This window comes from Limanda limanda, chromosome 8, assembly GCF_963576545.1.
Source record: "Limanda limanda chromosome 8, fLimLim1.1, whole genome shotgun sequence".
NCBI lineage: Eukaryota > Metazoa > Chordata > Actinopteri > Pleuronectiformes > Pleuronectidae > Limanda > Limanda limanda.
Genome location: NC_083643.1, coordinates 5,775,224 through 5,790,619, shown reverse-complemented (window position 1 = coordinate 5,790,619; position 15,396 = coordinate 5,775,224). Strand labels below are relative to the sequence as shown.

The 15,396-nt window shown below is 41.9% G+C and overlaps 4 protein-coding genes across 4 annotated transcripts; 1 reads left to right on the top strand and 3 right to left on the bottom strand.

Annotated features, from left to right (window-relative positions):
- Nucleotides 1-2,102: 2,102 nt before the first annotated feature.
- On the bottom strand, nt 2,103-3,655 carry steep1 (STING1 ER exit protein 1). Its single transcript, XM_061076122.1, has one exon. The coding sequence runs from the start codon at nt 3,513-3,515 to the stop codon at nt 2,838-2,840; it is 678 nt and encodes a 225-aa protein (XP_060932105.1). The 5' UTR covers nt 3,516-3,655; the 3' UTR covers nt 2,103-2,837.
- Nucleotides 3,656-6,322: 2,667 nt separating this feature from the next.
- On the bottom strand, nt 6,323-7,186 carry mt2 (metallothionein 2). The gene is made up of 3 exons (XM_061077002.1): nt 7,081-7,186; nt 6,888-6,953; nt 6,323-6,533 (listed from the first exon to the last, which is right to left on the bottom strand). The coding sequence occupies exons 1-3, from the start codon at nt 7,103-7,105 to the stop codon at nt 6,442-6,444; spliced, it is 183 nt and encodes a 60-aa protein (XP_060932985.1). The 5' UTR covers nt 7,106-7,186; the 3' UTR covers nt 6,323-6,441.
- A 3,104-nt stretch (nt 7,187-10,290) lies between these two features.
- LOC133009567 (lathosterol oxidase-like) lies at nt 10,291-14,630 on the top strand. The gene is made up of 7 exons (XM_061077090.1): nt 10,291-10,987; nt 11,558-11,700; nt 12,265-12,482; nt 12,564-12,696; nt 12,800-12,900; nt 13,081-13,209; nt 13,372-14,630. The coding sequence occupies exons 3-7, from the start codon at nt 12,273-12,275 to the stop codon at nt 13,639-13,641; spliced, it is 843 nt and encodes a 280-aa protein (XP_060933073.1). The 5' UTR covers nt 10,291-10,987; nt 11,558-11,700; nt 12,265-12,272; the 3' UTR covers nt 13,642-14,630.
- Nucleotides 13,778-15,337, bottom strand: anapc13 (anaphase promoting complex subunit 13). The gene is made up of 2 exons (XM_061077091.1): nt 15,007-15,337; nt 13,778-14,110 (listed from the first exon to the last, which is right to left on the bottom strand). Exons 1-2 carry the CDS (start codon nt 15,103-15,105, stop codon nt 13,985-13,987), a joined length of 225 nt encoding a protein of 74 aa, XP_060933074.1. The 5' UTR covers nt 15,106-15,337; the 3' UTR covers nt 13,778-13,984.
- Between the last annotated feature and the right edge of the window lie 59 nt (nt 15,338-15,396).

Sequence of the window (15,396 nt, the reverse complement as noted above, 5' to 3'; positions counted from 1 at the left end):
GCAGATGATTTAACATTAACATTAAAACTAGTTACAGGTTTTAATGAATGTAATTAATGAAAATAATCTGCCTCCTGTTTCTCGTAGGGTAGCATGATGTATATGATTTTCATAATTGAGGTGAGAGAATATAGCAAAAGTTTATAAATAGCAAGCTCTTACTACCTGCTGTTTAAATCTTTGGGATCGTGGGGACAGATCCATAACTTAATTCTACCACTCCTGAAGTTTGTATTTTGTGTTTTTGGTACCAGAGATTGACAACAACAAAATATGCAACTGCATTTGTTTTGATGTATGATTGTAAAAAAAGGCACAAAGTGAAACGTTTGAAATTTTCTTTTGTAAAACCTCTGCCTGCAAATAAAAATCCCAGATGGATGATAACAGCTTACAGTCTGTTGCTTTGTCAGGACAGATCCGATCATGTGGAGTTAAAAACCCCAGAGCTTCTTCATAATATAATAGCACATACTGTACTGTACATGTAAGTGTTTCCTCTGTTTTACGACACAGAGAGCTCATCACAATTGTGCTTCTGTGAGTCTTTAACCTACACTTGGCTGAATCTCCAGGATCCCTATGATCATAAGTTTATCTTGTGACGAGCAAATTTTACTCATGTGCCTTTTTACAGCAGAAAAAAAGAAAAGAAATAAGTAAAAACAAAGAAAATATCTGTGTATGTCTTAGGTATTTAACAGACATTTTGACATGGAGGACAAGCACATATGTGAATAATCGTGTCCCATGTTGCTTTATTTTGTTGAGAAATATTTATTTCCACATAGACTTTTACTGTAAAATGTTGTATTGACAAATGTTTTTTTTAACTCAATTATTTAGACATTTTGAACAATTGTCTGCATATTTTTTCCTTGCAATACAGAAAAGTATTGTTCTATATCATGCAACAGAATCTGCAGCCCTTATATTTTGTATGTGCTCTGAACTGTGGCCAAGTTATGATCCAGTCCAGAAAGCACATTGTTTTTCTAATCGGTCTGTCCTGTGTTTTCTGTGACCCACATTCTGGGTCGACCTGGTATTTAGACACCGACCTTTATTTACTCATCTTCTGATGAAACAGTGTCTGATTCAGGCTCCAATGTCTGTTTTATACAAACAAGTTTAAACATTACCCATAATACACCAGATAACAGGCAATTTAAGTTTTTAAATTAATTTTCTTAATTACCAGAGAGAACACTATGAATATTAAGTGTGGTGAATGTGTGAAGGAATGACTGAATTTCAGTTGATAGATGAAAATATAAGATTCTTATTAAATAGCTTGTGCAATGCTAGTACTAAAACCTTAAGAAGCATCTGGATATACTGAACAAATACTCGATTCCCTGCTGACCTCAGCAGCTCCAGGGTATTTAGTTTGTTATGCATGTCTGATTCTCAGGCCACAATATCCTCTGTGAATAAAGGCTTTGAAATCTGTTTTTTAAAATGCCGAGAAATACGTTTCCATCACAGATTAATCGAGTGATTTGTTTATCTCTTTATGAATAAATACCTCTGCCATGGAGGTTATGTTTTTATTGCCGTATGTGTTTGTTCGACCATCAGCAGGATTACTCAAAACTACTGAGCCAATTTCTATAAAATCTTGTGGAGGGATGAATCATGTCCAGGAACGAACACATCAAATCTCTGAGTGGATCCGGATCAATGCTCAATTCCAGGAGTTTTGTTTCTCTAACTTAAGCATGAAGAGATGCAACAGTATCTTTGGCAGTGATATGGGCCCTCTGAGCATCCTGTAATATGTCAGATTCCTTAAGCAACATCTTTCAATGACTTGCTTTGTTCCAGGGCTCAACAGAGACAGTTTCAAATAATTTAAAACAGAACGCTGCAGATAATATTCTTGGTAAATTAATTAATTGTTTGTTGCTGACAAACACTTCAGCTCTTGTACGTTTAAATACAAATTAACTTTGTATTTGAGCACAAACACATTTTTAAACCTGTACACAATATTTGATTTGAATTTCAGAGCATCGGTGACCTGGAAGTCACATTTTCCAACAGCCCGTGACTTTTTCTAGACTTTTGCTCATGTCACACAAAGAGGAAATGCTACCAACAGGTGTATTTGTTTTTTTAATTTAGTAAAAAATAACATTTCAAAACATCTACAACTTCTTTCCAGGATCGAAAAACATGTAACACCCTCTTCATCAGTCCTTTTTTTCTCTGTGTGTCCAGATATGTGAAGCGTATATAAAAAGGTGATGTTACTCCAGACAAGCTGAACAGATCAGGTCAAAGCTGCAGGATCCATGGATGGAAACAGGTCAACAGTCAGTGTGTGTGTGTGTGTGTGTCCCTCCCTCAGTGACACTCGTCTACTTGAACTGAGTAGTAGTAGATGAGCGTCCCCTTCATCTTGGCCTCTTCCAGCTCAGCCAGCTCCTGCAGCCTCCTCTTGCTCATGCCCTGTGTGTCTGTCTGTCTGTGTGTGTGTTTATGTGTGTGTGTCCCTCCCTCAGTGAAACTAGTCTACTTGAACTGATTATCGATGAGTGTCCCCTTTATCTTCACCTTCTTGGCCTCCTCCAGCTCGGCCAGCTCCTGCAGCCTCCTCTTGCTCATGCCCTGTGTGTGTGTCTGTCTGTGTGTGTGTTTATGTGTGTGTGTCCCTCCCTCAGTGACACTAGTCTACTTGAACTGATTATCGATGAGTGTCCCCTTTATCTTCACCTTCTTGGCCTCCTCCAGCTCGGCCAGCTCCTGCAGCCTCCTCTTGCTCATGCCCTGTGTGTGTGTCTGTCTGTGTGTGTGTGTTTATGTGTGTCCCTCCCTCCCTCAGTGACACTAGTCTACTTGAACTGATTATCGATGAGCGTCCCCTTCATCTTGGCCTTCTTGGCCTCCTCCAGCTCGGCCAGCTCCTGCAGCCTCCTCTTGCTCATGCCCTTCCTCTCCAGCTGCTTCTCGATCACCTTGGCGTTCTGGGCGTACGAGTCGGCCACCTCCCGGGCCTCGATCTCCTCCTCCTCCTCGTCGATGGTGGACACGGTGACGGAGCTGAACTTGCCCATGTCCTTGGTCCTCTTGGTCATCATGACTCGCACCTTCTTGGGCGGCTCGGGCTTGGTGCTGTACACGCTGGTGCCTCCGTAGCCCAGGCTGTACTTCACCACGGCGCCGTCCACGATGAAGGTGGCCGGGCTGTTCTTCTCCAGGTGCTGGTAGAAGAGCAGCAGGCCGCACTTGCCGCACTTCTTGCGGCGCTGCCTCTCGATGCCCTCGGCCCGCTTCACGTACGCGGTCTCGTCCACCTCCACGTTGCAGAACTTGTGTGCGTGCTTGGCGGCGTCGATGACCCGGGCTTTGTCCCAGGGCCTCATGGGGAGCTTCTCCAGCTGGCAGTCCAGCACCAGCACCATCTGCCCGCACAGGCAGTAGAAGACGTGCAGCGGCTTCTCCCCGTCGTCGTACTCCTCCCGGTCCCGGGTGTCCGAGCACACGACGCTTCTGGACACGACCTTCGGCATCTTGGATTAGTTTTTAACACCTTGTTGTTGTTTTTGTTGTTGTTTTTGTAGCTAAACGCTGCTAGTGAGCCGCCGTGACGACATAAACACGATCAACACACGGAGCAAGTGTACAGAAACTACGCAACACTTCCGGTGTCCGTCACTTCCTCTGCTCCGACAGTGTCCCTTTTTCGTTCCGCCTGATCTGATGGTTCCGCATGCAGTGGCTCTCGTGAAAATGTATCTAAAAACTGCAAATAAATTTAAATACCCGAAGAAACTTGTTTTATTAAATGTTTGGCACATCAGGTAATTTTTTTAATCATTTTAAGCTCCGTCTGCAGGTAGATTTTTTTTTAAATTCCACAACCAAAAGTAGATTTTGCAGGCAGTTGCCAAGGATTACCTCAAGTCACCTCAAAGAAATTAGACGTCCACCAGTCCAGTCAGACAAACATTATAACTGTAGATCAGGGGCGGCTCCTGGCATAGGCGAAGTAGGCGGTTGCCTAGGGCGCAAAATGCCGAGAGGGCGGCACAAGGGACTGATTTATCATGACGTGACACATGCAATATAAACCAAAACATTCACATCACAACATCATCTTCTAAACCCGGGGACGCACCGGAGATAGAAGCGCAGCAAGGCGCCACGAAAGCTGTCCGCTTCCTTTCCGCGCCCATGTTAAATAATTGGGCTGTTCGCACCGGCAGCGTTGTGCCGGGAAGCTGCGGGCAGCGCCGCGGCCGGCTCGCGATCTGCAGCGATGGTTCCGGGGTCTGTTCTATTTTTTTCGCTCGCTGCGAGCAAATCGGGCCGGAAAACACACTGAAAATTGATATATTTCAAACGATCTATCATGTCACTACAGATATGATGTCGGAAATGGCAACAGAGTTGTAAGTACTGTTGTGGCGATCTCAGGGTATTCTGCCGTGACTTTAATCCAGGACACCGGCAGAGTTGTTTTCTCAAACATACTTTTAAGACCGCCGTCATTTGCGATCTCGGGCAGCTAATCTTTTTCTTAAACAGACCTGCTGGATTCACCTGGTTTGTTGACAAATGGGTCCGACAAATACCGTGCTGGTTTGTGGTCAGCGAAAAAGTGGCGTGACCGAGACGAGCGTCTTGACATGCATAAAGCATGAGTCATAACGCAGAGGATCCGGTAATTTTTCAAAATAAAACGGTTTTATTTTGAAAAACTACCGGATAATAGATAAAACAGAAAACATGTAAAATGTTTATTCTTTCTGTGCGGCCCGGTACCAAATGACCCACAAATGGGCCTGTTGCCCTGTTGATTACAATAAATAGGTCTAAAAAATATATGTATTGTGTTTGACTGTTCAGTACTGTTCATATTCATTACATTTAAAAAGCAGACATAAAGGTAACTTAAAAGTTACTTTCCCTAGTAACTAATTACTTTTGATATACAGTAACTGGTGGGGTAAATCAATTACTTTTAAAAGAAGTGACTAGTAACTGTAACTAATTACTAATTTTCAGTAACTTGCCAAACACTGCTTAATCCACACATTTGTCAGTTGTGTCTAAACAGACAGAAACACACAAGCACATACTCTCTTGTGTGTGTGTGTGGGGAGGTGTGTTAGACTGTGGTAAGAGTTGAAGATGAGTCAAAAAAGGATTAAATTATCAGGTGCACGATTCAGAAAGCGCAGCAAAGTAGGGGAGGAGAAGAAAGAACAATACAGAGGTAGAATCACCCCAATTCATCATTAATGTTTATTTTTGTCGACATGACATGATATGCTGTCAGTACAGCTGAGTTCAGACTTTTTATATTTTTATTATATATTTTTATTATTTTTTATAGCTTACAATTTTGTCTGCCTGTGTGTGCATCTGTATACAATCCAAAAGTTCTTGGGGATGCATGACAATTTGCGTGTGTATGTTGGGGGGGGCGCCATTCTGAAACCCCGCCTAGGGCGCCAACATTGCCAGGGCCGGCCCTGCTGTAGATCATTTATTTGGGTGCTCCCCCTAGATTTGGGCCATAAGATAAAAATGACTAATAGGTAAACGACCAAATGGAATCATTGCCATCAGATAATTTGACAAAGAGCACCTTGACCTTCCAAAACAAATTGAAATGTGGATAACTAACCCAGGACAAAGTATCACCATTGCACAACCAGGGCCGCACAAACACATAAAAACATTACTCCTAGTGGGGAGAGCATCACGCTTCTGGGTCTTCTGTGCCACCTCTGGGCCTGGACAGCTCACTACATAATGAAACTGATGATCAGTGGATGCTTTATAGGTCAATGACCCTCAGTCAAACAGTGACTGGAGTGGTCCAATCAGAGCCCAGACCTCAACTCAAGTTTTATAGTAGGGCCTCAAGAGCAGTGCACACCTGACATCTCAGGCTTTTTTTAAGGTAGTCTCAAATTTGTGCGAGGTTAGGTTTTAGAGCATTTCTAATAAAGACGCAATCACATTTTAGACATCAAGCAGAGTTCTAAGGATTTACAAGTTTTATCTGCCACTTTAAAAATCACAAGTGGTCCATACATCTCCAGTGAATGCAGCACAATTGCAATTAAATTTAGGGGGTTTGAATTTCTTTCTTCCAATCACTGGTTAATTTTGCTAGAGTTCAAATGGTTTAGTTTAATGCGACTTTACGCATGAAGTTTCCCTCATGTTGAAATGAGGAAATAAAGCAGCCTCACCTCTCAGCTCGATACACTTGACAGTCTGACCTTGGTTAAGTGAATTCACACTGCAGCAGCTCATTTTATAAAAATCTGTATTTGATGCCACACAATCCAAGACAACTGCATTGAGGAAACATGTTGATTTTAATTTTCAAAGACAAGTACAAAAGCCATTATTCTCATTCTAGACGGCTACAGTTTAATCAGTGTAGGGCGCACGGCTCCACAGTGCATCAGGCTCCTCTCACTGACAGCAGCTGGTGTCACATGTCTTCCCTTTGCACACGCAGCCAGAGGCGCACTTGGGGCAGCCGGATGGGCAGCATGGGCAGCAGCCTGCAACACAAGGTCAAAGCTGCATTAGTGAAGCATCAGCAGTCAACTCATCTTCAGGCTTCTTTTAGAGCAGTAGGGGGGAAACTGTGAGCACCACATTACAATCTGAATCCATCTTGTTGATGCAAAGGTGGTGAATATGATGGAGAGACACAATTAACACCTTAAGATTGAGACAATCAGCTTCACCTGGGCAGTTGAAACGAGAAACTCAACATGCACATGGTGCTGAATTTAAATATAGGACACTATAAATAGACAATTTGCTGATTGGGGTTAAAGAAAAAGCTCAGTCTAGGATTAAGATTAAAGCACAAGTGTTAGGATTTACATGTGATGGATGCGAGGACTTACTCTTGTTGCAGCTTTTGCAGCTGCAGTTCTTGCAGGTGCAAGATCCTCCGCAGTTGCAGGTTCCAGCTAAATAAAGAAGGAACGTGACAAAAGGGGTTAGCTTCATGTTGTCTGGCAATGACAGAAGGTCGAAAAAAATGGAAAAAAGCACAATAACAGGTGTTCTATAATAAAGATAAATGCAGATACTTACTCTTGGAGCATTCGCAGGGATCCATGTCTCTCAGTGTTTTTCTGGTTCTTCCTCGGAGGTGCAGGTGAGTCTCTGGTTGAGCTTCAGTGTTGTGATCACGCACTTCAGGGGCGGCTCCTTTTATAGCAGCAGCAGAACAACAGGGCCGAGTGCAAACATGTGCGAGTCACGTAGCACGCACAAAGAAGTTTATGCGCACGGCCAGCAGGATGAAGAGGAGGAAGAGGAGGAGGAGGAGGGAGAGATTCCCAGATTCAGACGATGTGAGGTGTCGTCTGAAAATTATATAAGACCACCCCCCCCCCCTCTCTCTCCTCTGTCCCCATCCCTGGAGACAAAAAAGCCCGGAATAATTAACGTGTTTACATCGTTATATAAAGGGGAGTGTGTAGATCCCAGTTCACTACAGTTCATCATAATAAGGTCTGTATTTGGCATGTATGTGTAGAGACAACAAATATCTCCCACTGGGATATTAAAGTTATATTTAACAACATGTGTGAGTTGAGTATAAATGATATATAGAAGCTGATTTGCACCCGATGGATCTTTTGCGCACGGATCCATGTGGGAAATTTCCATGCTGATGAAAGGAAGTCATGCGGTAAAGTGTTGACGTCGAATAAATTAAATCCACGTTTGTTTTTACGAAGAAGTTTATAGTTTGTGCTCAAATAATCAATCATCTAGTGTAGTTTACACCGTGATGTTGCAGTAGACCTGTAGATTTCATTACTCACATGTATTATCATTTATTTTTTATTTTTTTATAATTAAGTTAATTATAATTCACTCCTATTATTCTGAAGTTTGGCTGCATTTCTTGGAATCCTGCTTCAAACTATAAAACATAAAAAATATGAATTAGATTATACCTTGTGAGACCAATGTGGGCTGAGTAAATATACCTCTACATTTATTTTGTGTTGCTTCTATTTATAAAACATAACAAATGATACAAATACAAATATTAATTCACAGTTTATTGATATTCAATAGTTTATGGGGGTAAATAAACCCCATTCAATCTATTTGTATCACTTCAAGTTTTAAAAAGTCTATATTATTTTACAGTTTATTAATACTAGCTCCTTTAACTGGTGACTTTCTGCACTCAGTTTGCACTTTACTCACACATTGTGCAGCCACGTCATATTTTACTACTTCAACATTTCTGTTTGACCAACCAGTTTAGTTTCACATCATCTTTTAGGTTTCTACCAGTACACAAACATCAGATGAGACTCAGGGTCAATGTGTATAATTAACAATAAAGTCTGATTTTAAATGTAAATCCACCAAATTACCCATATATGTTCTGAGTAAATACACAATTCAAAGTATTGTGTCCATTCTGAATCCAGGTTCTATGAAAACCTTCACTATCTTGTTGTTTCAATATTTTCAGCTCGGACCCAGTTCCATTATTTCGCCACCACGTGTGAATCAGTGTTTTCACTCGGGTGTGTGCACACGGTCCTAACAGACCCGTTGCCATGGTTCCGCTCCGGCGCGCACCGCTGTGCACACGGCCCTCCTCTGCTAACAATATGATGCCTTCACGGACCCGGTACAGTCGGAAATATGTAACTTCAAAACAGACAACAATTCACTATTAGCTTAATCTTTTTATTTGTGATTTTCCAGAGACAACAAGAACTTACATTTAGTTGAATAAGACATTTTATGTCCGTTTTGAAAGCACTACTGCTGTTTTATTTTGAAAATAACCAGACGACTCTGTGTTGACTTCATATTGCTTTGGAAATAATTCGCGCTTCATCATAAAAAAACCATTACCGTCCCGTCACATGACATACTTTATGTTTCTATCATATTTTCTGTCCGAGTAAACAGATATTTCCTCGGTTGTGAGACTGTTTACATTAACAGTTGTCGGATGTCCGACCTGGGTTTGGGTTCCTGAAAGCACCATTGTCCCGTTGTTTGCGCTCGCTGCTCTTTTGAAACTTTTCCACACTTTTCACCATCATGTCACAATCTGCTGAGTCACGACAGGACGTGACACGTGCAAACATCACAAGGACGTGTGAACATGGACGAGTCCAGAGAAGATTCTGGAAAAGTCTGAACTAATTGTCCTTGTATTATCTTGTACAGTGAGAATAAAGACTTTAATTTTAAAGTTCAACCATGTCAAAATGTGACATCCGTTTTCAGTACCTTGGTGAAAATGAAAGTCAGGATGTAAAAGTGGAAGTGGAAGAGTCCATGAGATAAATATAACTGTAGGAACCTTGGGTCAGAACATTGACCTTTCACGTTTTAGACATGAGAACTCTGTTTCTGTAGGTTCTGATTTCACATCATCAGGTATTTGATCATGTGAAGAGACAAATACAGACATTTGAAGGCTTGTCGTGATAATGATGAATTATAAGTTGACGAAAGTTATATAAAAAGTTATACTGAAGTACTACTGAAGTCTCTCGAGACCTTTAGTTTGGGTCTTGGCTTAGACACTTAAACACAAAGGCATTAGATTGAAATTCATTGTTTATGATCCACTCGTAGTTAAATACACTTAAATAGTTGTTTTTTTATTCAGTTTATAAAGAACCATATATGATTGCATTGATTCCCTGTGTTATTCTGGAACATTCAGAGTGACAACTATGCAAAGTGTGCAAAGATGAGGCGTGATGGTCCTGCACACGGTACAGAGGGGTGCAGTTACTGCCACAGAGCTCTAGAGGGCGCCAGCTACACGTTGACATGAGAGGAGGAGAGAGAGAGAGGAGAGGGTGAGAGAGAGAGAGAGAGATAGAGAGAGAGAGAGAGAGAGAGAGAGAGAGAGAGAGAGAGAGAGAGAGAGAGAGAGAGAGAGTTGTGTCACGTATTTCAACGATTTGCTCACATTTCAAAAGAGACATTGACTTTAGTCTCATTACACAGGTTAGGTTCAGGTTAAGAGCAACACTGGGAGACAGACTCCTGAAAAACACATTAACCTTTTCTAATCAATACATTTATTCAGACAAAACTAGAGTGGAGCCAGAAGCTGCCTGTGAGAAAATTTCCCACTCAGGTTTTCTGTGCAGATTTTCCTCTTTATTCGATCACTAAAACGTCCCATCGTCCACCTCTCACTGAGACGGCCTGCAAGCCGCCGCCTGGGGGACACTCTCTGTGTCATGCTTGAAATGCTGACTCATCATGTTTTTTTTTGCCTCCTGGTCAACCTCATGTTTCATTTTTGCTATGTGCGTGTGTATGTGTGTCAAACTGTCCAGACTGAATTTGATCCTGCAGCCAACCAGAGAGAACCTGCAGTGCAAAAAAGTGACAAGCTTACTTACATCTGCTAATGTTTCTATTTGGCAGGAAACCTCTAGCAGTTGAAAATGCAGCTCATGGTTTAATGGCACTAATTCCATTTATGAATGTGTCTATATATGTTAAAAAATACATTAAATTGGAGATTAATTCATATTGTGATGAACCAGATTCAGTTACTTGGGATCAAATGAACGGTCTGCATGTAAAAGAGATAATTTGACTGTAAATTCATTGAATTTGGCAGGTATTGGCTGGAAGATCAGGTGTCTCACTGTCACTGAGCTCCTTGTTATTTGCTGAGCATGCTGGGATCTTGTTCCACCCTCACCCACATGTGAGTCTCATATGTTTCTCCCCTGGATCCTGTTGGGACACTTGCTGCCTAAACTTAAAGAAGCCAGGAAGAGGTTTCCTTTAACTCAACTTTCTGGGAAACGTATTGGATTACACAGTAAAGTCGGAATAGCAGGGAACATTTTTGCAACTCTATATGTCAGGTCATTTCTGCCACAAATCATATGCTGGTGGACAAACCTTGTGAGGAGGAGCTGCTCTTCCACCTGGGAAGGTTCCAGCAAACCTGACATCTGGCCCTGGTCCTACGCAGGTTAGTTCAGCTGCAATAACCCCGTTCAAAAACCCTGACAGAATAATGCCTTTAAAGCATGAAACTGCTGCTTTTGATATATAGAAAATGTTAATAAATCTGAATATAGGGTGGATATGTTTGTAAAGCTATTGAGAACTGTACAGAAAAGGTAAATGTCCTCCAGTTGATATTTAAAATCTGTGTTTTGCTGGTGCACACATTTGCTTTCAATACTTTCAGTAAAAGCTAAATTAATTATAATTTTTATATGAATATATTCATATTATAGAACTACACATTAAATACCTAATAATATGTTATAATGCTAAAAAATGTACAATGAAAAGTGATAAATTAGGCATTAACATATAATACGTTTGTGAATTAATTTATATAAAGAAAATAAATTGAACTTTCACAAGAATCTGTGTGAGTAGATTACTGCCTCTGGAATTAGATGAGGATATTAATGGTTGAACAGAGTCTGATTGGGATTAAGAGCCTTTCATCAACTAAATCAATCAATGCATCAGGCGCAGCTTTTGATGACAAAAGAACTAATGTGAGGACTTTGCTCTTTTTCATCAGTCGACCAACCAGCAGCCGATAGTTCAAACAGTTTTCACTCAAACAGACACAGCGTCACTAGTGGAGGTAAAACTAGTCGGCTGAGCGTTAATGTTTTTACACTGGAGTCACAGCCTGAAGAGGGACACTGGTCATTGATTCAGGTATGGACACAAAACTGTTCTATAGCATTTCTGATAATCAAAGTAAAGTTGATTGATTATTATTATTAGCAACATCAGACAGATGAGGTTTCTACTAAATAGAGTTTATTGTGTCAAGTAATGATTTGGATCCATACATTTTTCCAACCCTCCAAGACTAGTTTAAACTTAGATCCTTTGTAGAAGATAGTTTTCCTCTGTGGTTCCAGATGTTGATATTAAATATGTTGACTGATCTAATGGAGCTTTTCAGTCCTGTCGACTTTTTTTGAATTTGACAAAACATCCTGATCCCAACACTCTTAAATTCAGTTTTATGTGACGCAATGTTAAAATTGGTTTTGTCCTCTAATAGAAACATGTCGTTTAAAAGATATAAAGAAGAATAAAGGCTAAAATGCAAGATTGGCTTAATATACAATATATATATATTGAACTCTTGCCTTTTGAGCAATTTCAGTTCCAGAACCTTTCACAATCTTTGTAAAATGTCTTGATTTCTTTACTGTTGAGTTGTAGTTTCTGTTGATATGGGCTGATGTTTCCACTGCTCTTCACTCGCAGCCTGTGCCATGGATCACGTGCTCTACATCGCCGACCGCTACATCCTCACTCCGTACGTGTACCCGGCCTCGTGGCCCGAGGATGAAGCTCTGCGTCAGATTATCAGCCTGTGGGTGGTGACAATGATTGGAGCAGAGCTGCTTTACCTGGGCTTTGCTGCTCTTAACTTCTACACTGTGTTCGACCACAAGCTCATGAAACATCCACAGTTTATCAAGGTGTGGCAACGCTCTTATTAACAGTCTGACAATTCAAAACTTCTCTCAAATCCTAACTTCATGTCTCTGGTTGGACCACAGAACCAGGTGAGACAAGAAATCCAGCTGGGAGTGAACTCGATCTTCTGGATGAGCTTCCCCACTGTCGCTCTTTTCTTCTGGGAGGTCAAGGGACACAGCAAACTTTACGACCACATCAGCGAATCTTCCCTGGGTGAGAAGAGTCTATATTCTCTATACTCCTATATAATAAACAGGTTGAAAACTAATGGTTCCCTCCCAGACTTATATGTGAGCATGGGCTGTCTCTGTTTCAGGCTGGGCTGGAGTGATCCTTAGCATTGCTGGTTTCTTGTTCTTCACCGACATGTGCATCTACTGGATCCACCGCTGGATGCATCATAAGCTCGTTTACAAGGTGACAAAGGCTCAAATGAACGGAATGTACACAACAGGCTCAGCACAACAGCCAGATGTTTTCCTGAGGAGCTGGTTTAGACCAAAAACAGACCAAGAGGCAGAGTAAAAGTTGGAATTCAATCATCAAGTTGCCATTTGCAAAAATGTCAACCATTTGTGTTTTTCCTTCCCTCCTCAGTACTTACATAAGAAACACCACATATTCAAGATCCCCACGCCATTTGCCAGCCACGCCTTCCACCCACTGGACGGCTTCCTGTCGAGCTTACCCTACCACGTCTACCCCTTCATCTTCCCCCTGCACAAGGTGGTGGTCTGACTCTCACGCCTTACTCCACATACTTTGATATCACATCTGAGGCGTGAGGAGTAACTATAATGTACATTTTGAAACCAGATTTTAACGTTGTATGAACTCTGTCACGTTTAAAAATGTTTTATATTCTCGTTTTGACCCTTGACAGCACAGGTGGTGTATCTCTCACTCTTTCTCTTTGTCAACTTTTGGACCATCTCCATACACGACGGAGATTACCGCATCCCCGGCCCTCTGATCTGTGTGATTAACGGTGCTGCCCACCACGTGGACCATCACCTCCACTTCATCTACAACTATGGACAGTACTTCACGCTCTGGGACCGTCTGGGGGGGTCTTACCGACACCCCTCGGCCTTGCTGGGGGACGGCTCCCACGACCACGTACGCAAGCTCATGGCAGAGGCTGCAAAGACAAAGTGAGGGTGGAAGCCGCAGTCTGGATATCTCTGTTTGTCATCTGCACATCTCTGGGAGGTTTCCAGTGAGAAACCGATGCTTCAGTTACACCCACAGACATCTGGAGCATTCAATAAAAATACAAAGTACACAGGAGGCATTATGTGATTTTCAAAACGGACTTTAGCATGACAGGACATTTCCCTTCAGGAGACAACAAGGCAGGGGAAGCTTTCACAATGACGTGGAAGTAAAGGACAGTTGAGTCATTTACTTTAAAGAACTTTTGGCCTGTTGCATTGAAGTCTCAGCAGTCGAGAGGATTTGGAGATTTCTGTTGAAGCGGCCGCAGCTTGTCAGAAGTCTCTCAGCTCCCCGTGCTCGGTGTGTTCTCGTGGAGGCTCTGCAAGGCGAGGTCCGTCCACTTCATCTCCTGCTCTTTCACCGACTCCGTGGATCCTCCGTTGTCCTGCTCAGCTTCAGGAAGCTCACTCTGACAGGGGACAGGGAAGAGAAGATGCCATGATGCCACTGTTTTTGATTTAAAAGTTTGTGCACATTACACAACAGCTGAGAACAGATCAAATTGGCTTGGTTCCTTGTGTGCTTCATCAGATTTGTTATTTGTATCGTGTCGTAATCCCATTAAACCTCCACTGCTCAGCGACTAGCTGCAGAACAAATCCACAACACATGAAGCTTGTTTGATGCTCACAGAAACAGTTTGACATCGATATAAGATGAATGAACAATGACAACTCGTGCCTTGTGAAAACCCCAATGTCCGATTAAAAATGTGACTGTAAACAAGCTGTGAATGTTGGTTTCCTGCTGAAGCTGGTAGTGATGTGTATGTGATGTTTATATATATTAATTGTATTTTAAAAGAGGAAAAGAACAAGAAACAAGTAAACATGGGGTTGTATACAATAACACATGGGAGCATTCAAGGGGTTTGTCCAATACTCATATAAATCATACAAATATCATGTAGAATTAAAAGATATTCAAAGATTTAACAGCCTTTTTGTTGGACGATTTAGAAATTAAGTTTACATTTTTGGGTCATCTCTCAGATCTTGTTTTTAACAGGGTCTTTTGTTGCTATATTTGCATTTATGGATGAAACATTTTGCCCAAAACACAGAGAGCAGTTTGTGTTTATGTCCTTTTTTCCTTTTCTGCATGTAGTGATTCAGGACATTTCATGAACCTTATTTAACGACCAACTATTTGTAGGGAAGCATCCAAACGTTCCTCTAGTTAATGTCATTGACACACTAAACCCAATGTGCAGTAGCATGATGGTACAGAGACCACCGGTTGTGTAGTTACACTGATCCAGGTGCAGTTCTATCACTGGTCCCTATGTGGCGCTACGACACGTACCAGGGGGATGGTGACGTCTTCGTACGGCAGCTTGTCTTCCCTCCAGGCGTCGTCGGTGAGATCCAGGACTCTCCCGTCTCTCTGGATTTCACTGTCCATCTTCTGAGTCCAGATGCTAGCTCCCCCCCCCCCCTTGCTAGCCTCAAGCTAACCACAACAAGAAGAAGATGGCGACGAGAGAGAGAGTCAGAGTCCACTGCTGCTGCTACAAGTTCCCTAACTGTTAAACAAACAAATCAAAGAACAGGGCTTGAGTTTAAACTCGTTTAAAACTTGTTAGTTGTTTGAAACGAGTGGACGCGGAAGTTGTGCGTAAGCGAGTGGACGCTTGGTGATGACGTAGGCAGTGACGCCTTCAAGGGCTGTGGGGAAGATTCCGGCTTCCACATA